Source organism: Acomys minous, assembly GCF_964271855.1.
Source record: "Acomys minous genome assembly, chromosome: 10".
Classification (NCBI taxonomy): domain Eukaryota; kingdom Metazoa; phylum Chordata; class Mammalia; order Rodentia; family Muridae; genus Acomys; species Acomys minous.
In genome coordinates, this window is record NC_140491.1 from 80,615,914 (window position 1) to 80,642,455 (window position 26,542).

Here is a 26,542-nt window from a genome sequence, read left to right on the forward strand (position 1 = left end):
TTTTCATACTACTTGATTCTGGGGTCTTCCTTCAGTGATTCTTGGACTCTCACACATTTAAATACCGGATGTAAAGGGTTGAGCTAGATAACAAACTCTGGATCCTCACAACTTCCTTAAACCCTTTGTGAAAACCATTCTGAAGCCTGGCATGGTGGCACACACCTGTGATCCCAGCACTCAGGGGGGCAGAGGCAGGCAGACTGCTATGAGTTCAAGGCCAGCCTAGGCTACAAACCAAGTCCAGGACAGCCAAGGCTGTCTAGCTCAACAAACAAACAAATAAACAAACAAACAACAAAACCATTCTGCTCTCAAGATGGTCTCCATCATGGCAATGTGCTGTGGAAGTCGTTCTTCCATTGTGTTGATAAATGGCTTCTGCCTTTCTTATAGCTATACTAATGTCTTTATCAAATATTCATTTTATGCCCCTCATGAACACTCTTCTTCATTATTTATCAGCTGATGAGCCTGGACATTTTCTAAATCTTTTGGTTCTGCATCCCTTTTGACTATAAATTACATCCTTAATTCATTTCTATCCTCTCACGGTTTCTAGTAAGCCGCCAAGGAAAGCCATACAAAACCCTTGAAACTTCTTAAGAGATTTCTTCTGCCAAAACCTCAAGTTTCATTGCTCATACATCCCTCTTCCCATACAGCTCTAGGACCCAGACACAATCTGGCTACATTTTTCTGTCATAAAAATGTCTTCTTGGCCAGTTTCTGCTGTTGTATTTTTTATTTGTATTTGAGATCTTACGACTGCTTTCCCTGTGCCTATTCTTTCAGTATCATAACTCCAATCACTCATGCAACATTCAAGGGGAGTGAGGATCTCTTCATAGTTTCAGTCTCTTCTGAGTCTTAACCGAATAGCCCTGTATGGTCCAGTTTCTACCACTGCCTACATCAAAGCTAACTGCATATTTGAGAGCATTTAAAATTATTTTTAAATTAAAATATATTTATATCATCTTCCTTTTTTTTTCTCGCTCCAACCATGCCAATATACCATGCCCCTTGATTTCTCTCAAATCAATAGCCTTTAGTTTCTTTTTTTTTTCAAATAAGAGAACCTCTTCAGATCATATATATCAGACAGTCCAGCTCAGACTGCCACAGAGAACACCTAATCAACCCCAGGAGTCTTTCCCTCTTGCTGAGAGCTCTGGGGTCAAGGATGGTACGGTGCCAACAGTGTCAGTTTCTGGTAAGGACCTACCCTTGCCTGTCTACAACCTCTGGAATGGAAGAGGAGACTGCTGTGCCCTCACAGACCAGAGTGGATAAGGAGTCTGCTCTCGTGAACTCCCTTCCATATGAGCATTCCTCTGAGCCATGACACAAAATCTCCGTGGCCTACAGATGTGCTAAGGGACCTAATTCAATGCATCATCTTTCAGGTTAACTTTTAAGGTAGCAAATTTGAGTATATTAAAATAGTAGAAATGATGAATACAAATCACATTTTGTACAAACAAAAAGTAAGCTGTGTTATGAAGAATAAGGCAAAAAGTGTTCCTAAGACAAAACTGAAGGTTATGTCTCACATTGGTAGCTCTGAGAGAGAAGAGCATGGAGATAGATCATAAGAGAAGAGGTAGCAATGGATTAGCCTGATTAACCTGAGCTTTTCACAGTGAAGGAAATACTAAGAGCAGATATAGAATATGTCAGTAGAGAAGGCAGCTGGGATTTGTCTGGAACATTGTTGTGGCCTGGCCAGGATCGGGTACTATGAGTGACTCAGAGGAAGTTGTGGTTATGGGGTCACATGAAATGTCTTACATTGGCCTTCTCTTTAAACTATGGAAACATCTTTTAAAACACAGAAGGAAACTGTGTTAATTACAACAGCCATGAGGCCAAACTACTCAGGAGGCTAAGGTGGGAAGGCAGCGAGTTCAAGTCTCGTCTAGACGATCTATGCAAGATCCTGTCTCTAATCCTGTCAACAGGTCTGGAGCTGTCGATTGGTGCAATGCCTGCCTAGCTCCCAACCCTTAATTCTAAACAAAACAAGCCATAACTCTAACTTCAAACACAAGCTGTAAGATTTGTTGAATAGCATAAAGACATGGATGGAAGAAGATTGGGTGTGGAGAAGTCATCGATAATTGTCATGCGTGGGGGAGCTCTCCCAAGGCAGGTGAGGGGATCCATGGCAACACATTGAACCCTATGTCAACAGGAGTGTCTAGGAAACTAAATAAGCTGGGGAGCAGTCACTAAACTCCATTCTGTGACTGGGCAGATGGCTCAGCATTTAAGCATTTTTTATGCAAGCAAGAGTACCCAAGATCCAAGACTATTTAAATGCCGTGTTTGTGTGTGTGTGTGTGTGTGTGTGTGTGTGTGTGTGTGTGTGTGTGTGTGTTAACCTGCTTATAATTCCAGTCTGGGAAGGTGGTCAGAGGACCCTTTGAGCTAGCTATCTAGGTGGCCTACCAACCCTTATCAGAGAGCCCTAAATTTCATTGGGAGATCATACCTGAAAGAATGGAACAGGAGGAAAGCATGACCTAGGAAGATTCAAAACATGAATTGAGCTTCCACATGTTCACATGTGTACCTATACTTCACTCATGCATAGGCCTATCACATACATGCATGCACACATACCACACACATGGAAAAAAACAGAAAAAAAAAACTCCAGCTCCTCTCTGAGTACTGAAAGAAGACATAAGACTGGAGAAAAGAGTGGATAGATCAAGTATTATCCTAAGAAATGGCAGTCACTGTGGCCAGGGAGGAAATGCAGCAGCAATTAGCTTTATACACAGTGATCTGAGTTGGCTACATCATCTCACAACAGAAAAAAACTGGGTCACCTGGTGCTAATCTTGAACCTTATTGATTTTCTGCTTTAACAATAACAAAAAGGATTGGGCCATACTGGGAAGATAAATCCTTTCACGGCTCCTGGATATCTAACCTCTCTCCGAACAAAACAAGACAGTTAAATAAAACATTGTGAAGAGCATTATGAGAGAGGAAAAAGACATTTCTGGCTGTAGTACAAGGGAAGACCTTCGGAGTTAAAATTGAGATTGAAGTGGTTTGGTTTTATTTATTTATTTACTTATTTATTTATTTACTTATTTATTTATTTATAAAGAGTAACAAAAGAAAGAATAGCACGGGCAGAAGGAAGTCACTCACGAGTAAGGAAAGGCAGATAGATAGCAGAGAGTTTGAGAGTCAAATTCTCATAGAAATCAAATGGAGCTTATCTCATCACAGAGAAAGTGGACAGAAAATCAGACCCAGAGCTCAGTACAGGTCAAATCCTAAGAGTCCAGTATGTCATGTCAAGAACTTCATCTTTTTCAAACACCACTGCACAAAGCTCCCTTTTCTTCTAATATATAGCTCTATTGATGTTTAAGAAAAGTTAATGTATGGATCACGGAGACTTCAGATTATTAGAGAAATTATAGCAGCAGGGAATTATGCTAGCATATTGTCTAAAGAAAATTAAAAAGAAAACTTGAATGGAAATGGAAGAGGAGGAACAAATACACAACACTTGGTCAAAGTGAGTGTGTGGTTAGATCGTAACTGTGCCCAAGCCAGGGTGTCACTTGGTGGTACCAGGAAAAGGTGGTAACTTTTTCATATGGGGCATAAATTGAAGGAATAGCTTATTGGGAGTGTGTGCTTCAGTATCTATCAGGACCCTGGCTCCTACCATTATTTTTCCCTCTCCCAAATCACCATGCATCCATACTTTTGTGATTATCTGTGGTATGCTGGCCAGCAGTGTAAAGCTTACAGCACAGTGGAAGCTTCACATTTGCCTTAAAGGACAGTAGGATACTGATCTGTGATCTTTGCCAAGAATTACAGATAAGAAACTAGAAACAAATCCTCCTGAATATATTTCCTGGTGACATTTCTGTTCTATATTAATGTTATTTTATTAATTCAATATTTTGAGCACCATGTTTAGTTACTTGTTAGTATATGAAAACATTAACCAATGATTGCATCTCAGAGCAATGAATCCAAAAGTCCATTCTTTCTATCAAGGGGAAATTAGAGGTCTAATGAAAGGGGTCTAACCACAAATAATTCATTAGATAAACATGACAAAAACACATTTTGAAAGAAATAAAGCATAGAATGTATAAATTGCCATGTTAGAAGCAAACTCTATGAAAACAGGACATAAAAGTAGCTCTGCTTTGCTTGCATGACACAGCAAGTATCCAGACCCCAAAGTCTCTTCCTTTGCCAGCTAGGCTATGGATCCCTGGAAACATGGCTGCATTTTGAGCTCTTCCTCTGATCATACCATGGGGATGGAAGTGTGGAGTACATGCTTAAAGTGTATGATATTTAATTAAAGAGCAGTAAGTAGGTTATGAAGAAACACTCAGGGGCCAGAGAAAATGAGAGATGGCGGTTGGGCTCACTGATAAGCTGGGCTCACTCAAGGCCATGGATTTAATCCTCAACACCAGAAATGGCAAAAGAAAATTATAAGCATTGGTAGTAGATAGCATATATTTTCAAGTTGTCTTTTTAAGATCTGGAAGATGAGTCCCAATAATCACATGTTTGATTAGTTGCACATCTTTGTGATAAGCAGCCTGGCCACACAAGCCTTTATGATCAATATTTCCACACATGAAGTTTTCCACCATGACAGAAGCTGACAACAGCAGTAATCTATGAGTATGTATGCAAAACATCTCTCAAAGGTACTCATACAGGCATGCCACACCCATCTAAGAAAACATTAGCAATTGTATCTACATTGAAGCCTATGACTTTGGTAGCCATATGCTTTTGTGCTGGTTTACAGTCCAGGGTGTGAGTTCCTTTTCACGGGAAAGGCCTTAAATGCAAGTGGATAGCAGTTGGTGGCATTCATAACAGTCATACTATCATTGTACCATTGGGTATATCTTGCTTGGCATGTTGTTGGTGTAGCACCTAGGTTTCACAAACAAGCAAGACTATAAGTGACAATTACAATGCTCTCTAACACTATAAACTCCAGGCAGCATGAAACTCAATCTTATTTCTCCTTGTCACACAGCCAAAGCATGTGGTGTCTTCAGCAATACAGTGCTATCATCTGGCTCCAGCATGCAGTCAGTAGCACTAGCAACAACCTTTATGGGTTGGGAGTTCAGGAGATTCTTTGCATAATAATTCTTAGAAGGATAGCTTACCTCTGATACTGGGTTTTTTATTCAAGCATCTTATGTTTTCTGACACTGTCTTTTTCTGTTTACAGAGCTACTTTCTTTAAAACCCTCTTACCCTCTTTTTCATTCTTCTTCATGATCCTTAAGTCAGTCAAAGGTTAGGACGACAATAATTAGACAATTTTACAGAGCATGGCAAGATCTTTGAAGGTCCTGCTATGCTTTATAAGCAAGTATCAATTGGTCTTAGGCATTAAGAGGATGCTAAAATAAAACATTATCAAGGTCCAAAGGATTATGAGAAGATTTTGTTCTAGTCTTGTTTCTGATAAAAAATATCTTGACCAAAAGCAAGTTAGACAAAAAGAGATTGTTAAACTTATAATTCCAAATTACAGTTCCTCGTGGTGGAAGTGAGTCAAGAAATAGAAAAAGCTGCTTACCTCATATCCCCAGTCAAGAGCAGAGAGCCATAAATTCATGACTACTGGCTTGCTTGCTTCCATTCAGTTCAATTTCTCTCCTTGCACATATGGTTCAGCACCTCCTCTTAGGTAATGGTCCCACTGTGTCTTCTGTCAGCAGTTAACATAAGACAATACTTCACAGACGTGCCCACAGGTCAAGCCTTGTAGAGAATTCCTTAGTGAGACTCTCTCACTTGGTTCTACATTTTGTTATAGCTAATCACCAGATGCTATCACTTGTATCAACTCTTCAATCAGAAGAGTAATGTTGAATACAGTGGTATGGGTGGGAAACACTAAGTCATTTAGCCCTTGGTTATTCTAAAAGGAATTCCAAACCATTTGATTTCAAGCCCTTACTTATTTCCAAGTAGTACTGATAATAAAAATGGTTGAATATAAGTATATCTTTAAGCAGTCATGAACTTTAACATGAACTTCAAAAATATAAACTGTGGGTAGAAAGGAGTGAAGCCAGTCCTGAGTTCTCATTTTAACACTGACCTAGAAGAAAGTAGAATGTCACCTACAAAGAGTTATTCCACCATGATTTAAGATAACATTTAGTCATTTAGACAACAGAAATATATTTTAGAATATAGACAAAGCCATTTAATATGTCACTTGTGAGCATGATCTGGGAAAAATAAGTTGAGAGTCATGGATTGAATCCTCCTCACAACCCTGAAAAAAGTTTGAGGATTCTGAAACAAGCAGTGGTTTAAAAAAAAAAAAAAAGACACTGCAAATAGAGTGTGATGGAGAGAGTGTGATGGAGAGAGTGGAGACTCTTTGAGGAAATTGACTGAGCAATGTTACCATCTATAGCTATCTCTGCAGTGAGAAGGTAGACAATAATGACGGACTTGGAAAGTAGAGCTGTTATGCTGGATCCTGTCTCTTACTTCCCTACATCCAGGCTCTTGTAATCCCACTACAGTCTCTTGAAGTGGACAGAAGGTCTTACTAGAAAATCTGATAAACATTAAGCTGCTTTATCCAAATCTAGAATGAACGTAATTCAGGAAGAAGGAAATAAAAGATTTCCAATTTTCTCATTTATGAACAGGCAGAAACAGAATGGGAAGAAAGTGAGTGAAAAGCCTTGTAAAGGCGCCATTTTTTTTTCCTGAGGGGAACGAAATAGGAAGGAAGAAGCAGTGAGGCTTGCCAGAGGAAAATGGCACTTTGGTTCCAAAGATGAATTCATGAGGCAGAAATTTAAAGTGCCTAGTAGGTACAAAACCACAACAGGACTTTCAGTTAAAGATTGATGGATCAAATAAACAAATAGTACCATGGGGATGGATATGAAAGAAAGAAATGTTATGAGACAATAGACGAAGTCAAATTGTACTCACAGAACGGATTAGAGCTACAAAACATATAGTTCTCTATAACACTAAAGATATTTGGGATTAGAAGACCGATAAACTAATTACAGGTAGATAATAGATAAAAATACATGTGTGTGTGATACTGACAATAGAACATGATAGGTAGATAATATAGATAGATGATGAAAGAGAGAGAGAGAGAGAGGAGAGAGAAACTTCATATTATTGTGTATACATCAGGAAATGAAAAATCAAGGTGTGCATTAACAAGGTAAGGTCTCAATTGTAGGGCCTCATGAGCTCAAAGCCAACCAAAAATACCAGCAGCCATGAAGCCAAGAGACTACACATATCCAGGAAGCGGGCCTAGGGACAGGGAATGGCCATGGGTCACATGTCATAAACAAAGACTGGTTGGCACAAACATACAAACTAGAGGAAAGCATTTGTAAGTTTAGACCAACACCATTAAGGATGACAAGATATAATCAGAGCTATGACTTGTTTAGTGACCAGCTACCATGACTCAGAGCATCTATAGCTCCATCATTTTGCTGGGGCAAAGAGGCTGAAACTTCCTGATTCTGTGTAGTAGGATGGAAAGCCAAGGCTACATGTCAAGGCAACAGAATTTTCCTGCACTAACTGTCCATAACTAAGTAACTTGTGCATACCATAAAAAGACTTTTATAAAATTAAATACAATGATAATCTCCTAGTGCTGCTCACTTAAGAGAACTGGGAAATAATTTAAATTATGAAATGTACCCAGTGAGACAAAGTGAAAGGACAGAATATAAGGAACTAAGGTCTGTAAGTGAGGGAACAATAAGAGTGATGAATGGAGGCAGGCCTTAGCAATTCTGTCCACATGCGCTACAGTTATTTTGCAAAGATTTACCAAATATAAGGCAGCAAGACTTTGGCTTGTCAGTCTTTATGTCTGTCTGTCTCCATACCTAGGCAACAAGAGAGTATGGCTTCTCTCTTGCATAGGAGAACAAATCTTTCAAAAGTCCAAAAGCACAAGACACTAGATGCTAGAAAATAAATATATATACAACAGGCTTTTAGATTTCTTGAGAAGATTCACATTTTTTTATAAGTCCTATTAAATCAACTGAGGATTCTCTATTTTATGGGTTTAACAGTGGTCAGTGAACTATCTTGACATAGCTTTATGTCCTCTGTCCCCCTCTCTCACAGGCTGGGGGACAACAGTATACTTTGTCTGGATAATTCGAGGAAACAAAGAATGTGTCAAATGGATTTATGTGTCATGGTACAGTGGTTTTTCCTCTGTATTGTTTTTCTATCTCAATAATCTTGTAAGGACAATGGTTGTTTTTTTTTTTTTTTTTTGGTGGTTTTTTTGTTTTTTTTTTTCCTAATCAGATAGATGGGAGCCTGAGCCTGACCTTCCTTTCAGCGAACCGTCCAAGACTACAGTGAAGACACATTGGAGACTGAAGAAGGCATTGCAGGAGTGCATTGTGCCTTGGCCTTCAGCAAGGCACAGGAGCAAACAAGCAGTGAGCCAGGCAGTCTCCTCTGCCCTCAGCATTCTGACAAACCTTAGGTCTTTGTTTTCAGGCCTAATAGGATATTTCTCAAAAGATCCATGCTCAGGTTAGCCCAGGAGAGGTAATCTAGGCTGAATACAGCTTAAAGAGCACAGCTCAAAGAAATAATTTACATTAATAAAGTTTCCTAGTCTTCTTTTCACTTGAATTTCCAAGCCCTAACTCTTGTTTCTGTGGTTGTCATACTATCAAGATTTATAACCTTGAAATTTTAAATTTCCATTTATTAGGCATTAAAATATTTTGAGGAATTAATGGCCTATATTAATTTATTTTTCTTTTTCGGCAAGATTCTCCCTATTTGGTGCAGAGTGCTTGAGTTAGTGAGTGGTATGTATCTTCATTCCCGGTTTATTTTAACATTTTGAATTAAAATTGTATCCATTATAAGTCAAAAGCCCTGCAATCAAATTGAACAGTGTCTTGGTGTCTGGAAATCCAAAAGAATTCTGTCCAGAGTTCAAAGAGAGCCTTTCTCTCTGGGGTTTAGAATATTTCAGAGTACAAGGTGAAAATAAATGCAGATTTGGAAGTTCAGTTTGCTGGCCCAGTGGTCACAGGCCGGCGATGCAGAGGTCAAGGAAATCTCTGCAGGTGTTTCGAATCTATAAGGAAGAATCCAAAGAGGCTGTCAACAAAGCCAGGTGTTTGGCTTAGTTCTCAGTGCAGCATTTGGCTTAGTTCTCCTCAGTGGCTAGAAATTTGCAACCTGATTGAACACAGTGGGAGGAACTCAAATTGACATGCAAATTCTCCACAGGGTGGAGTCTGATCGGTTGTGAGAGTCTGACCGGTTAGCAACAGGGAACTATCAGGCATCCTCTGAGAAGTTACTGGAAGCTGAGGGCCTGGCCGGGACCTGAGCAGGTAAGCATAGGCCATGACATGTGCATTCACTTCTCTTCTTCTCTTCCGACTGGAACTTCTCTCTGCTCATATGGTACAGTCCTTGGGAGCTTTCTTTTCTTCAGCTCTTCTTTCTGTGTAAATTGTCTTTGTTAACAAAAGTGGCATGGCCTCCCTTAAAGCCCTCACCTCTCAAGCCAGGATTGAGAAAATACCTTAAAAAGCAAAGTGAGATAACAAATTGCAGTTCCTCTACAGGTTAGATGAGGTTTCAGTGCCCTCAGGTTAGCCCTGCACTTAAATACTGTTTTAAATGGTCAGATAGAACAACTCCAGGCGGAGAAAAGCCATGTTTAAACAAGCTTTATGATTTCTGGTTTTGTGTGCTTGTCCTGTGCTGCTGTTAGTCAAAGTAACTTTGGAGAAGTGAAAGTGTTGCTTCTGGAGGGGAGTTTCTTCCCCTTTTATTGTCTAGTGTATTTTTGCTCAGGAATAGAAAGTCTGGTTTTGGTCCCCCACCCCCACCCTCCACCGTGGCGTTTGGTAAACAGTTTTTGTTTCTAGCACTTTTAGAACCAAGGGAACAAACTCAGGGATCGGCTACTGCTCAGCTCTGGCTCAGCTGGCAGGACTGTGATGTCACATAATTCTCAGTGACAGTGCCACTGAAGTGTGCTTTCTGCATGTGTATATGAACGTTTTACTTCCCCTGTGAAGTATGACATTTTAGAAATGTATCCTGACCAGCTTCTAAACTTTAACCTTGGTATCCAGTTGCCTCACATCTGGGTGGAAATGACCCTTTGCTGTGTAAAGATTAACTCCTGAGTACAGGGTCATTTATTTAGCTGGTTAACCTTAGACCAGTAGGATTAGGGGGAGATCTTAAGTTTGTGGTTCTTTACAAATGATCGGTATTTTAATGAGTACAACCTTTTCCAGTGTGAAAATTTAGCTTTGTAAGTAAAACCATGAAGATATAATTTGCAAAACTTCAAGTGTTTAACTGAGGACAAAATCAGTTTCCATCAAAACGTATTGATATTTCAAGCTGTTAGGAAAATATTTTATGAATGTGACCTGATGCTAACTGAAGTCTCCTGGAAAAAGTTAAATTGAACTTTATTTTATATAATAATGACCAAAGAGTGTTCAGATGACTTGGATGCCAGCACATGACATGTGTGTCTACTTTTGTAAAATTAAGCCATGCTAAATACATGAAATACAAAATGTGACAGCTATTATAAACTAGGAGTTAATGTCTTCACTTCCAAACAAATCATGTCAATTTACTTGCAAATGATAAGCCTAAACAAGGCATAAAATGATGTTGTGAAGCACTAATTGTCTTAGCTGGTGGTACGAATGCAGAATTAAGCAGCGATTAGTAGGAGCTAATCAATGCTCTCTCTTGGGGCAAAGGCCTTGAAAGAGGCATTGCCGCCTGTTACAGCTGTGCGCAGAGGGTAACCCGGAAGGAGACACTCTTTCAGGGAAGACAGCCCGGTCCAGTATCTCCTCCCACCTCAGGTGTAAAATGCCCAGAAGTGGAAACAGCAACATTTTTGCCTGAAGGGATTGATTAGATTTTAAAATAAAGGCATGAAGCCATGTGCCTGTAAGCCCAGTACCTCAGAAATAGGAGAGTCACTGGTTCCAGATAAGCCTGGGCTGCCTCATGAACGGTCTAAAAGCAACAGTAGTATAGTGTGGGAGAGTTTTTATGTACTGTAAATCACTTTCTTTTTGGCAAGCTAAAAACACCTTCTCACTCTAAAACACTGTTTAGCTCCTCAGACTTACATAGACTTTACCCTTTTTTGAGAAGGTAGCTAAAGCCTTGGTTTTTGTTAGTAAACTGATCTTCAAACCCATCAGAGACCTGAGAAACATAAACTACCACAGGGAGCATAGTCCAAGAGAGAGATTGCTCTCGGATGGTGGCCACGTCTTCACAGAGCTGAGTCCGGGGAGGTGCGGCCGCGCCCCCTGCCCCAAGCTAAGAGACACAGCAGCTGGGGTACAGGATAACTTACTGAGTGCAAAGTTGTCTCAGGCAAAGAGGGGAGTGAGAGAGAAGCCATATCCACATGGCCCCGAGTCGCCAAGCTGGGTATTTAACTTCTACCGGGTTGAAAGATGATCGAATCAGAGCAAGTGGAGAATGATGAGGTACAGGGAGTGGCCTGCCAGGTTGTGTGGAGCTCAACTTCCCCCGAGTCACAGGCACCAGATGATTGGTTAAATAACAGAATGAGCTAAACGGTGAGGAAGCTATAATATAAATGAAAGGTTTATTAGAAGCAGCAGGGGAGGGGGAGGGGAAGGGGAAGTGCGGGATGGGGGAAGGGATGGGGAACTGGAGAGGGAAGGGGAGAAAGAGAGAGAAAGAGGGAGAGGGAGAGGGAGAGAGAGAGACCCCAAAATGTCTAGTTCACATAATGAATCTCTGGGAGAGGGGAAGCCCTGCCCCTAGGTAGAGGGCAGGGCATGCTAACCCCGCCCCTCAGCATGGCCTAACAGTCAAATCTCTTCCTCAGTAAGATTACTGTGATAACAGATATGTGTCACCAAACCCAACATGATTTGCTTTGTATATTGCTCACTTGCTTTGTCATGGGGTCAGAAATATATTTTACCTTTTCAAGACTATATGCCTGAGTCATAGTAGATTTTCGATAAACAGTTGTTGAACTGGTGGTTGAATAACTACCATTCTTTTCACATTTAGAAGGACTCTATATTTGTTCACATAAATTATTGCCCATTGTTTTCTCATGTTTTGTTGTGTGTTAAAATATGTGTGAGTAAACATGTTGTGGTTGTGGCTGCTGTTGTTTAAGACAGCATCTTATGATGTAGTAGTACAAGCTGGCCTGGAACTCACTGCATGACATAGGGTGATGTTGAAATCAAGGCAATCCTCTTGTCTCAGCCTCCTTGGTGCTGAGATTACAGGCGAGAGCAAACACTCCCAGTCTCATCTGTGGATATTATTGCACAGTCTTCCACAGACTGAAGGAAAAATAGCAACGTTAAAATGTCGCCACAGAGGATTGCACAATGCTCCCATGAGGATAATGGTGTGCTGCTTGGAACATGACAATGAACTAATCGCAGAACTCAATTAATCTTTCTCAGAATTTACTTGTCCCCAAAGAAATAGTAAAGAGCCAATTCACCAACTGAAGCCCCAATGTAAGGCTAACTCTTGACTCTGAGTTTCTCTAAAAGTGTTTTTCTTCTTTTTCTTTTCTTTTTTAATTTTATGTACATTGGTGTTTTGCCTACACGTCTGTGTGAAGTTGTCAGATCCTGGAGTGACAGACAGTTGTAAGGTGCTATTTGAATGCTGGGAATTGAACCCAGGTCCTCTGGAAGAGCAGTCAGTGCTCTTAAGCCTGAGCCATCTCTCCAGCTCCAAGTGTTTCTCTAATTATTACCCCCTTTGATCAGAATGAGAGAGAGAGAGCACATCCTTCTAGGAGCGGGATGTTGCTCATGTCACACATTTCACTGAGCTATTTGGCTTCTCCTATTCAGCTGTAATTTTGTTTGAGGGAGAAGCCTCCATAAACAACACTGCTTAGCAATGGGGTAACCACTGAGAGAAATTTAACCTGGTACAGTGCCAACAGAATAGACTTTCACAGAGCCACCAATAGCTCACTGTAACAGGTCTATGATAAGAACATGCCTCACAGTAAGATCAAAGAACACACCAGAACATTTAGGAGCAGCCCTCAATGGATTCCAGGAGTTTTGCACAAAGCTCTTGGCATAGCAGGATTCTGTGCCTCTTAACACAGGACCAGCTATTTTTTTAGCAGTCTTTTTGTTGTCCAGTCCCAACAATTGTTCAGCTCACTGACCTAATTTGCTGCTGGAATCACTGCACACTTTCCACGCTTTAATAACCAATACTTGTGTTTTACTGCAAAAATAAAAATGAGTCTCTTGTGATCATATGCTCTTGAGCCCCAGTATTTCATAGCTTCTCTCTGGTTTCTTTGAAATTCATGATCCAGTTTCTACTTGAATGAATCAATGTCTATCATAGTTCAAATTCCTGGAAGAATTTGGTGGTGTGCCCAGCTAAATACTATGCCCACTGCCTCAATAGAGTTGCAGCAAATCACTCAGAGACAGCAATGCATGGTACATTGTTCAGGCAAGGTGTAACAAAATGGGACCAGGCAACTGGTCAGGTCAAGTGAAAGAGGGAGAGAAAAAGTCATCTCTAGTCAAGTTTCCTTCATCAGAAGGTACCCCAGTAAGAACCAATTTAAAATCAAGTTGCAGGCACAGCAATCGTGTCCTATCTTTTTCATCCACACATGCATTCAAATAAACATTTTACCAGCCAGAATCTATCCATTATTATAAGATGTATGCTTATAAAGGTTACTGATGCTTAGAGGAAGAAGGAATACCTTTATCAGAGACAACATGACAGACCCAAACAAAAAATGTAGCAGCTGATTTAGGACATTGAGAAGTTCATGATATCTGGACACATTGGGATAAAAGCATCAAGTTTTAGGGAAAGAACATAGAGTGGGAAAATTCACAGAGATAGACAGTCTTGTGAGAAAGAGATGTGGACAATGTGATCAGATACTAAAAACATCATTTTATCTGTCGTGTAACACTGTGCTCCAGTTAGGATTGAATAGAAAAGCAAGAAGATAAAGTCCAACTTTAAAGCTTCTTCCATGACAGTTTTTAGCACCATCCATTCTAGATTCTGTTTAGTGGATGGTGAAAAGAAATGTCACCCAGACTCGGATGGCAATGACTACTGTAGCATCACCCCGAAGATGTGCAGTACATAAATACTGAGTATTTTCTATGTAGGACTGTGAATTCTCACACTAAGAAGAAATTGTTGCCACTCTGTTTATGTTTCCATTACCAAATATATCATGAACTCACATTCTTCTCTTAAGTCCCTTAACATTTAAAATTTTCTTTATTACCAGTATTAGTAAGTGTGTGTGTGTGTGTGTGTGTGTGTTATATGTACATCAGTGCAGGCACATATTGAGAAAAACTTTTGGGAGTTGCTTCTCTTCTTTCATACTGAGGCAAGGGCTTTCTTATTGTTTCCATCTTGCTTATACTCTAGGCTAGTTGTCCCAGAGAATTCTGGGTAGTTCTCTGGCTTCCACCTCCCATCTTACTGCAGCTGTGCTGGGATTACAGACTGTGTCAACACATTTACCCTTTTTACAACATTTCTGAGAACCAATCTAAGCTTGAAAAACTTAGACAGCAAGTACTTTCACCTGCTTGGCCATCTCTCCAGCTCCTTGTTAAATTCTTAGAATTGTGCACAGTACACAGTAATTTTCAATTGTATGAAAATTTGTATAATATTATTGCTTTGTTCAAAACTCTCCAGTGTGTGCTGAATAAGCACATTTTCTATTCAACAAGTATCCCAAAGCATCTCAATCACACAAGTCCTTCATGACGAACATCTGGCCCTATCTACTTCACTCCTCAAGTTCCCCTCAATGCTACAGGGTATTGGTTGACCAGAACAAGATCCTCTCCTGCCCTGGACCTTTCAGTTACAACCATCTTCCTTCGAATTTAAATATTCACCAAGAGAAATGCAAACAGCCCCACTGCAGCTGATCACCTAAACTACCGCTGCATCCCATTTTTCTGTCCTCTCAGCTCTTAAAATGATGTAAAATATTTACTACAGTTTTTACTCTCCATTTTCTTCACACAAAATGTAAACTCTGCAAGGATTGATACTCATAGCCTTATACCGTGCCCTTCCACCCATGTCAGGGGCCCCATAAAGGGAGCATGGCAAGTGTAGATCTTAAAGGGTTAAATGGGGGACCGTGTAATTGAAGATGACGTAACTGCCAAGTATAAATCAAGTAAGTCTAAGCAGGGTTGGTTATGTTTTAAACATTTCTTACTCAATTTCAAAAACCTAAAATTTAGGGAGAAATATTAGTGAATAAACCAACAAATGAATGAAGTTAAAACATGATTAAGCCTCCATTGTCAGGCCAGTGATATAGCTCAGCTGGTTAAAGTGCTTGCTGCACAGCCTGATGGCCCTAATTTGATACCCGGGCCCATAGTGCAAAGAGAGAGCCAAGTTCCAGCAGTTTTCCTCTAGTGTCGACACATGCTCAGTGGCATGTAGCTGTTCCCAGGCACATTATAATATACTATATTAACTAATGAAGTAAATTTTAAAACATAAATAAATAATAGACCTCCAATGGTCCTTCAGAAAGGCTAAGTACACTTTCCGAAACACTGGAGAGTTCTAGGTGATTAGGAAACAGTAGAATGTGGTTACAAAAGCACCACAGGGTCATGCTTGCTCTGAGAGGTCAGGAAGGATCAGGTGGCTAGATTCCTCAAGTGGAGAGAAAGATGGCATTCAGAGGGAACTCGCCTTTGCATCAATATCATTTGCATATACACTAAAGACTCTTGTTTAAGGATTATGTTACCCATAGTTTTAAAATGTTACATGGAGAATTGGGCGTCAGCACTTAAAAGAAAAAGTATCTTCATTGCCACAGCTTTAATCTATCTAGTTAGAATCAGATGAAGATGAATTTGTGGTCTGTTTTTTCAATTAAGATGGAATGAGGGCTGGTGAGATGGTTCAGAGACTATCAGTAATTTTTTTTTTCCTCACATAGAATCTGGCTTTTGGTCCCAGCACCAATATGGCTAACAACTGCCTCTAACTTGAGTTCCAGGGATCCTATGCCCTCTTCTGCCATCTGTGGACAGAATAATAATTAAACACAGCTGCAGGCAAACAACCAGACACACAAAATGACAAGAAATAAATCATAATACTAAAAATAATAATAATAATAATAGAGTAAGGAGGGTGAGGGAGATGGTTCAGTCAGGAAATCATCTGCCATAAGAGCAGAAGGACCTGATTTTAGATCTTCAGCATCCTCAGAAGACATAGGTGCAACAGCATGCATTTGTAACCCCAGGATGAGGAGAAGGATGGAGCTAACAGATCCCTGGAGCTCACTGGCATGCTACCCTAGGCTACGGGTGAGCTCCAGGTTCAGTGAGCGCACCCTTGTCAGGAGCGTTAAGACTGAGTATGAGGACAAGACCATCATGAGCCCTCAGCCTGTGAATGCACACATACAGACTTGCAACCTGCAAACACCCATGCACACACACACAAAAACACATGCATATATACATTCATACATATGTATACAACACACACTAAAAAACAAACAATCAAAACAAACAAACAAACAGAAAATCAAAAACCAGCCACATTAACAGCAGAAATTCCTCTTCAGCCTTGGCACGTCTTCTTTCTCTTTAATTAGACAAGGCACCATGATGTATCCCTGGCTGCCCTGGAAATCTCTGTGTAGTCCAGGTTGACCATAAACTCACAGAGGCCTGCCTCTGCCTCCCTATTGCGCCTCCACATCAAGCATAGTATTTTCAAATATCTCTAGGTTCCTGCTAGTTTCTTCATTTTATATGTAACAAAATCTCAGTATAAGGTTTAAAGCAAGTAATTATAATCACTGTGTCGGCCATGTGGGTCACAGGAATGGAATTTAGGTTTTCAGGCGTGGTGGCAAGAGGCTTTGCTCTTGGCGCCCTATCTCCAGTCATTTTTATTTGTCTGAGTTTGGGGCCCTGGGTTTCAATATGTAGCCTATCCTGCTGTGACATTCACCATGTAGCCCCAGCTTATATGTCTGTCTCTGAGAAATTCTCACACTTCGGCCTTCCAGTTCCAGGATTACAGGTGTGCGCCACCACTCCTGGCTGTAATTCTATTGTTTCTGGAGTTGCCAAAGTGGAGATCTTAGTTTCAAATCATGGTGCAGAGGGCTAATATTCTGCAGAAAAATGATGACGACGGCTACATCACTTCACCACTTTACTTTTCTCAGATAACAGTTTATGATGGAGCCCTCGCCTCTTGAGCGGCCGGCTGATGCAGTGCGGCGCATCGCAGCTGAACTCAAATGTCACCCCACAGATGAGAGGGTTGCTCTCCGCTTGGACGAGGAAGACAAACTGAGGCATTTTAGAGACTGTTTTTATATCCCCAAAATGCGGGATCTGCCTTCAAGTAAGATTACTGGGAAAGGTTTTTATAAATCAATTTAGCAATTAATTTATTTTTTGCTAGAGCATGTGATTGTCGTAAATCTTTGAAAACCATTGTTCCGTTTCATAATAGAGCTGTTAAAAGTGGTTCTGAGAAAACAGCAGGCCGCTGGCGCTACCCTATCAACCCCTCCACCTGCCTGAGCCTCCTGTTCTTTATGGCTCTCATCCTTCTCTGAATATAAGGCTCACCGGGTGCTTATGCTGTCGTCTACTTCTCTGAACAATAGAGCAGCTGATTGAAAAGTATAGGCAGAGGCGTTTGCTTGTTCTCAGCACTTAAAGCACAAAGCAATTCTTTTCAAAGTGATATTAGAACATCTCTTTATTTTGTGGCATCTCATTGATGATAGCAAGGTGCTTGTCTGGGAGCTAATGCATTTGTGGCTGGGAGTGTTCGGAGGCATATTATGTGAAAAGCTATCTTTGCATGTTATAAGGAAAGGCAACAAGTGGAAGAGCAACAAGAAATCCACACTGCATTTCTTAAATAACAAAGAGACCCGAACACTTCTGTCTGGGGAAAAGATGCTGTTTTTAAACATAGGTAGCACAGGAACAAAAAAATGCGAAGCATCTTATGTTGAGTGCCATTGTTTCACGTCGATGAAAAAGCTGCAGGGTTGACTGGAACCAATAAAAAAGTCAGCTTCACATGATTTGTACAGTCCAATTCCCTTATTTTTCCTTCAAATTTAGTAAAATTGGTACAATTTCAAATAGCAGCAATCCAAGCAGCTCCACTACGGGATAGCACTGGGTCACATACTCTCGTTTGGCTGACACTGTATTAAAGACCCCTGTGAAATGTGACACCTGTAAGACCGAATCATGTGTGGCCGCCATGTTCAGCCCTAGACCTAATTTTGGGAAGATGATATAAGAGTGCAAATCAGGTGTCAAAGGATGAATATGCTCGCCTCAGAAATGGACACTTAAAAAAATATATGAGATGTTAAATTTTGCTGTGTGGATTTTAACATATTGCTTTCCTATTTGTCACAAGTACAAGTATCTGGGACAGCAGAGATTTCTTAGTGATTAGGAGCACATACTGCTTTTCCAGAAGATTCAGAGTTCAATTCCTAGCGCCCATGCCAGATGTTTCACAACTGCCTAAAATCCCAGATGTAGGGGAATTCAACACCTCTGGCCTCTATGGGCACTGGCATTCATGTGCATGACCCACAGAGAGGTGTCAAACATATAACTTTAAAAATAATCTAATTTTTAAAATAGCTTCTTTTAAAAACAGCATTGCGTATATAATCATTTAAGAGTCGATACCATTACCTGACCCTAAGAATTGAATTTTGTCCAGCAGACTTGCTTGGTTAAATCATTGCTAATTATTAAAGAAAATTGAACAAGGGGCAATAAATTGATTTAACAACTAATTTAATGATGAGAGCTTCAGATGGTAAACAATTTTAGTTCATCAAGACAAAGCATGGTTTCCTTTTCAGCAGACTGAAGGTAAACCATGACTTCATTAGAAATTCTGGTCCCAGGATTATCTAATCACAGCTCAGGTTGAGGCTGTTGTCACCTATTCTAGATGAAAGGGCGTGGCACAGTGGAAGTAGATCAATTAATCTCCATTCTTCTTGTATTCTCATTCTGTGTGCGTCTTTCTCTAATGGTGCAACCATTCAACAAGCCTGTCTTCATCATTTTCTGTATTTGATTCATTTTTCTCGGAATAGCTGAGGGAAATAAGCAGCAATTGACAGTGTGCTGGAATATATATATATCTAGTAAAGGGAGGTGGTTAATAAGGAAAATCATAAAGAAATTAATATATTTTACTCTGAGATATCTTGCTCTCGTAGAGCTGTTACAATGGGTGTTATTTTGTCCAAGATCATATAGGATTGAAACTTGGATATAGTGACACCTGTGGTAGAATGAGAAGGGTGTGAGAACGTGAGCCGTCTTGAGATGCAGGCGAGCTAAGCCAGCACCAAATTCAGGAGCAAATGGTGGTGTGGCTTCTCTTTTGTGCTACATTTACAGAATATAGATGCATCAAAAAAAAAAAAATCAGTGGTCCAAGAACATAGAGCAATGATATAGCAAGTTAACATGAGACCCAACCGACAACATACAACCCACAGGAAAGCTCTAAACACTGAGCAACCAGAGACAGAGGAAGGCAAGCCAACAAGGCTAGGAAAAGGGAAAGCTACAGGACCACCAATGGTAGAACTTTGTCTTTTTGTTTTGCGCAACAAGATCTTCCTTTATTGCCCAGGCTGGCTACAAACTGAGGGGTGTCCTGAAGCTTCCACAGGGCTGTGATTCCAGAGTGCTTGACTCTGATGGTATTTACATTTGAATCTTAAGGAAGCACTACATTTATTGAACTGATTGTATATGGTTTGAATGTTTAGTTGTTTTCAATCGTTTATATATCCTATACATTACACCCCATCTGAAGTAAGGAAATGGTGAAAAGAGGGGATCAAATAACAACAAATACTGGCAAGGATGCAGGGAAAGAGGATGCCTCATTCCCTACTTGTAAGAATGTAAGTAGATGCAGCAACTGTGAAAATGAGTGTGGAGGGTGTTCAAAACCAAAGTCAGATCTGGCATGCTGCTCTGCTCTGCCACTCTTTCTTATGTATTCAAAGGACTCTAAGTCAGCATGCCACAAAAATGTCTGCATCTCCATGGTTTTGTGTGTTTGTATGCTATTCTACTCATAATGGCCAGGAAATCAAACTAGCAACTCATGCCTAGCAACAAAAGAATGCAGAGAGAAATGTGCTACATGTTGTGTGATGTGATAAAGGAACATGAAAACATCACATTTCCAGGAAATAGACTCATTGTGCTAATAAGCAAGATAATTAAATATGTGAGCACACATGCCACATGCTTTCTCTTCTATGTACATTCAGTATGTTGTGTGGGGTTCTTAAAATTAGAGGGGAGAGGAGGAGCTCTTAAGGGAGGGAAAATGAGCAGATGGAATACAAGAAAGCAGAACGACTATGTGTGGAGAGGAAGAAAGCCAGTCAGAGGAAAGCAAAAGACCAGGAGGAGAGCAAGAGAAACCAGTGGGAACCAAGGATGTGTATGAAAGTGCCACAATGAAATCTATTACTTTATATGCTAACATAAAAAAGTAAATTTAAAAGCTCTTTAAGGGGGCTGGAGAGATGGCTCAGAAGTTAAGAGAACTGTCTGTCCTTCCAAAGGTTCTGAATTCAACTCCTAGCAACCAGATAGTGGCTCACAACCATCTATAATGAGATCTTGTGCCCTCTTCTGGTGTACAGGTGTACATGAGGGAAGCATACAGTATAAAAATTCTTCAAGGAAAAATCTACTATGTACATATTTCTATTTTTTCTTCTATTAAATGTAAGTTTAGTTTAGATTTCTAACAGATTTTTTCCAAGCAAATAAGCTTTATAAACATTTTCTAAGATACTGTTATGGACATAATGAAAATGTTTATACTAAGATGGTGATATTCTTAATGCTTGACTTTGTTTTGTGTGTGATAGCCAAAAATGGCAGGCAGGAAGGAAGGAAGGAAAGAAGGAAGGGAGGGAGGGAGGGAGGGAGGAAGGGAGGAAGAGAAGAAGGAAGGGAGGGAGGAAGGGAAGGAGGAAGGAAGGAAGGGAGGGAGGGAAGGAGGAAGGAAGGGAGGGAGGGAGGGAGGGAGGGAGGGAGGGACGAAGGGAGGGAGGAAAAGGGAAAGATGAAAAGAAAAGAGAAAGTGTACGTGAGTAGTATAAAGTGTGTGCGAGTAAAGGGCAATAAGACCAAAAACGTACAAGTAATGAAGATGAGGAAAGGGGCTGAGCATCAATACAAAGTTGAACTCCTTATTAAACAGTAGATTTAATGTTGGGAGGCAATGCACCAGCCCAGTTTTTTTGGTATATGTTAAATAGTAATGATATGAATCTTAGCTTGTTTTAGGCAACTAATCACACACACAAAAAGTCTTTTGCTGCTCTGCCATATGTTGCCTTGATTTGAAGTTCAGAAAGGTGACGGCTAAGTTTCACAGTGGTAGGAAGCATATGGGGACAAAGGGATGACAGAGCAGGGTATGTCTTCTTATTTGGGGACGGGTACAAAATCTACCTAACATGTGCCCACCTAACTGGAAAAAAGAGTGCTGGTAAATGTCATTTTCTTTATTTAAAAGAAAATATTTATTTAAGTGTATATGTGAGGCTGCATGAGTTTATGGACACTACATACATGCAAGTACCTTGGTGGGGTGGGGTGGGGTGGGGTGGGGTGGGGTGGGGTGGGGTGGGGTGGGGTGGGGAGCCATCAGATCTCCTGGAACTCGGATTCCAGGCTTGTGTGAGCTGCTGATGTGGGTGCTGAGAATCAAGGTTCTCTGTATAAGCAGTACACACTCTCCAGTCTGACATTTTCATTCTTAATAGCCACATGCCAAGCTAACAATTCTAATAATCTAAAGGAAAATGGGAACAGAATTAGGGAACAACATACAGCTGTGTTTAAAGTGAAAATACGAATTTGAGAGTTATCAACATTTAGGTAATATTTGAATATATAGGCTTGAACATGAAGAACTATTCATGCTACTGGAACAAGATTTCCGGAAACAGAACTGTAACGTGAGCGTGAAAAACAGACTGTTAACCGAGTAGGAAAAAGCAAATCAGGGAACACATAAGGTATGTAGAAAGGCATTCAGAGAAATTAAGAGTACTTACCAGCTTCTGCTATTGCAGAGACAGAATCCAGCCTTGTATTCCAGAGTTAGGAAAAGTGTTATTTAATAGGCTTAACTTTAATCAAGTCATTGGAATGATAGTGCAGTTGTATTTTGCAGATGTAACTGAAAGAGAGAAAGATTGGAAACTGGAGTTTACAGCCATTTCCCAAGAATCTTCCCTATGAAAAGTAGAAAAGCAGTGAGCACAGGGAGGAAAATGAAACCACAGATGCCACTGATTATAGATGCACTTTAAGAAACTGGGGAGAATGGGAGATAGAAAGATGGGTTTTTTTCAGCTAAGAAAGAAGAATGTATAGTAGCTTTGTTTTCTGTCCTCACATCTTCAAATTATGAAGCCCCCAGCCCCCAAATAATATGAACTTCTAAAGGCAGTCATTGTCAATCTTCAAGGGATGTCCTAGTTACATTTCTCTTGCTATAATAAAGTGCAGTCACCAAGGGAGGTGATAAAACAAATCATTTAATTTGGTTAATGGTTTCAGAGGGTTAGAGTCCATGGTGGAGGGACCAAAGAAACAGCCGAGTGCTCCCATGTTGATGGACAACCATGATCCAGAGAGAAACAGAGGGAATCATGAGTCTTTTTAAACCTCAAAGCCCATCCTCTATGGCACATTTCCTACAACAAAACCATGCCCCCTAATCCTTTCCAAACAGTTCCACAAATCTGGGACAGATATTCAACTGTATGAACCTATGTTGGTTGTTCTCTTCCAAACAACCACAGCTGCATATCCCACAGTTACGTATCTTTTTCCTAAGGAGAACTTATTTTCAAGAGCATAGGGAAATTCATTTTAAGTCCTCCAAAAGCATCCTTTATTCAGGACTCCTCCTCACAATTTCCAGACCACAAAGAGGACTGACAGACTCAAAAATTACACGAGATTCTATCAGTAAATCTGATAGTGAACCATAATTTTCTCAATCTTCCTTTTTCAAGATCAAGTCCCAAGAGCCTCGGGTGGGCATAGCTTTGCATCCTCATAAAAACAAAATAAACTATAAACAAAACCAGCCTCTCTCAGTAGCCATGAATTGCTTGTAGCATTTTATTTAGAGGTGAAGCCAGATGAGATATACCCCATTCACATGCCAAGTGGTATCATTTTTCAAGTATTGTTGAGGTATTTTTTAACTTTTTTAACTTTCATGGGTGCACTTCCTTGTCATACATAGAAGACACTATTGTTCAGGAGATGTCCTGATCCTCTATCTCTTAGATTATCCAATCTCAAGCGGGCAGCCCTAAGCACATGTAAGCAACACTACAGGGACTCAGCAGATTATATTTAAAAATTTATGTATACACATGTAACAACAATAATTAAAGACTAAAGACTATGAGGCAAATAAAAAAAAAAGAAAAAGAAAAACAGTGTTTTTTTTCAGGATAATATCAAGAAATCTAATAATACTGAACTGAACTTAACAAGGCATTGCTATGTATGATATTCATATAAACCACTCAGCAATACCCAAAGATAAGCACCCATTTCATTCTGAACAACAGTAGATTAAACACAAATGCGCTTTCATTCGGTAAAATGTATAAGCCAGATCAATGGGTGTTTATAATGTGAGTAAATCTGTGTCGCCAGGTAGATGAGTTCCATTTTACAGATTAGCACCAGACCATGGGGCACAGCATGAAATCAGAGGCTCCTGTGTGACTCCACCTGATGCTCTGGCACTGCCTGCTACTGAGAGAGGGCTCTTGTTTTGTTTTGTTTGTTTCACTTTGATGAGGACACGAGGCTGCAGCAAGGAACTTCTTTGCTGTGAAGTTGCTTAGAACCCAGCTTCAACCCGCCCAGCTTCATGGACCTGTGCTGGGAAACTGAAACTTCAATTTGCACCGTCTGTTACTTAGGGGCAAGAAAACCGAAAACGAAGTCGGCAAGTGCCTAAATTGCTTTCATTCTCAGAGATGTGGCCCCGGAAGGAAGCTGAGGCTGGATTAACACACAGCTGCAGGAAAAACGAATGGATGGCATGGGCAGAAAACACCAACAACATCTCATACCTCCTTCCCAGTCTTTAGCAGAAATCGGCTCTGACAAGAAAAAGGAATACTAGGATTCTCCTAGAGTCCCGACGGGCGACCAAGCCTGTGGTTCGGGGTTTCTGGTTAGGTAAAGTCCCCAAGAATTAACAAGAAACCTTGGAGCTCCTTTACAGTTTCGATGTATTTTCCTTTCTGACTTTTCAGCCTAATTTACAGATGGCCCTAAACAGAAAGTTATACCGCAATAAGCTTTTCATAAATTGAAAATATCTTGAGTTGAAAATGCATTTGAAAGTTGAGAAACTTTGAGTGAAACTTTCATCCGTGAAGTTGAACCAACTCGTGTCTCCACTGCAGCGTCTCCAGAATCATCAGAGGGCCACTAGACATTCCACGGTCAACTCCCGCGTCATGCTGGGAGCACTTCAGCATGTCAAGTTGTGTCTGACTGTTACCTAAGTACAAAGCACAAGCAAGGGTTCCAAAGTTCAAAGGAAAGTAAACACCATCATACCCGAACTGAATAAAAAAAAAAAAAAAAACAAGTGAACGCTATCTTCGAGCATTTTCAAGGTGCGATATGTTAGCACTCTCATCTTTCATTTTAATGGCCACGAATGGAACTGCTCCTTAGGAAGTTTGACTTGCAGATTTATATATTCTAGATAACGGGAGTAAAGAAAGCCTCCCTTAGACAATTTCTTTACTTCTGAGCCGTCTTCGTCTTCAACTAAAGTTTTGACCTTATTTCCTCAGAAGGCGGTGAGCTCAGATTCACACACACAAGCATCAGTCCCAGCTATGCGCTATTCCAGACTGCTGAAATGCAGTTTAATATTGCCAACAGTAATAACAAGCCCGTCTTATTAGTATCACAATTATTAAGACTGGAACAATTTTGCAACCAGGCAGTTTATACTCAAGGAATGCAGATTACATGCCTGGCTGTTCCTGGTAATAAGGGGCTCTGAATAATCAAAACACAAAGGAAACCAGCACAGCTGGCCCCTCTGAGTTTTTACAAGTGATTTTAACACAACCAGCAACCATATTATGTCCGTTAACTTGCAAAAACATTTTGTAACTCTGAAGGACAGAACGTCTTTTATTTATTTTCTTTTCCTTCCGTATCCTCCCCTCCCTCGCCCCCACCCCGCCCCCCCTCGCAACCTTTTTTTCTTTCCCTGTTATTAAGCATGGAAAGAAACTCTCAATTAAGACAAAATTGAAAATACAAACAAAAGCATTTTTTCCAGCTTTCTTAAATTAAAAAAGGTATGGTGTCGCAGTGATAAGACAAAACTCTGGGTCAAGATTCCCAGCAGACTGGGCCACACCACTACTCTGGAGAGAAGAGTCAGGGAGGAGCCTGAACAAAAGCAGGGAAGAGCTGTGTGTATAAAGTTTATTGGACACTTGGAGGGGCAGCAAAAAGTTACCAGCAAAGTAGTAAACATCAAACCCCTATTCTGATCTACCCAATAGATAGCACATTCTCCACAGTTATGTGGAGAGCAGGGACTGACTCTGACATGAACTCTGGTGCCTCAAATTTGACCACCTCCCCTTGTTGGGGTGGCCTGATGGCACTCAAAGAAAGAATAAGCAGGCTACCAAGATGAGACTTGATTGCCTATGACCATATAGTGGGGGAGGAGGTCAGAGGGAATAGGGTGAAAGTGGGAGGGAGGGAGGAACAAGAGGATACAAGTGATGGGATAACAATTTAGTTGTAATCTGAATAAATTAATTAAATAAAAAAGATATTAAATGTAAAAAAAAAAAAAGAAAGAAAGAAAAGCTCTTGTCACTATCGTCATTCCGGGCACTAGCAGATGGGCACAGGACCAGGACATAGTCATCTGAGATGTGAGTGTCAAGACTCCGTGCTGGAGTCTCCCATGCCCGACCCAATTACCAAGCAGAGTAGAAAGAAGTCGTTAAATGATGTTCCAAACGAGGAGCATCTCCAGTTTCATTTTGTGAGGTGGTCTTGCTGTCCACTCCCTAGTCCTCTGGTGTCCACAAACCCCTGGGAGGCAGGGAGGCTTCTAGAGGTCTCTTCTCTGCTGGAGCCACGGACGGAAGGAAAGGTTGTACCACAGGACCATGGTACTGGGGCTCATGGGATACCTGCAAAACGAGGTCAGAACAAGACTCCTGAACGCAGAGCCCTCTCTGTGCCTCCCTTCCATAAGCCTCTGAGGACACCTCCCAGCACTGATAGAGAAC

The 26,542-nt window shown here is 40.6% G+C and overlaps 1 protein-coding gene across 2 annotated transcripts in view; it reads left to right on the forward strand.

Annotated features, from left to right (window-relative positions):
- Positions 1–9,313: 9,313 nt before the first annotated feature.
- The window catches only part of KYNU (kynureninase), a 131,455-nt gene continuing 114,226 nt past the window's right edge, over positions 9,314–26,542 (forward strand). The window contains exons 1-2 of one of the 2 annotated variants that reach the window (XM_084799637.1): positions 9,314–9,422; positions 17,342–17,523. In XM_084799637.1, coding sequence (XP_084655763.1) covers positions 17,352–17,523 — 172 coding nt within the window. In that variant the 5' untranslated portion in view covers positions 9,314–9,422; positions 17,342–17,351. The remainder of the gene's footprint in view (positions 9,423–17,341; positions 17,524–26,542) is intronic. The other variant, XM_084799638.1, reaches the window with a different exon arrangement.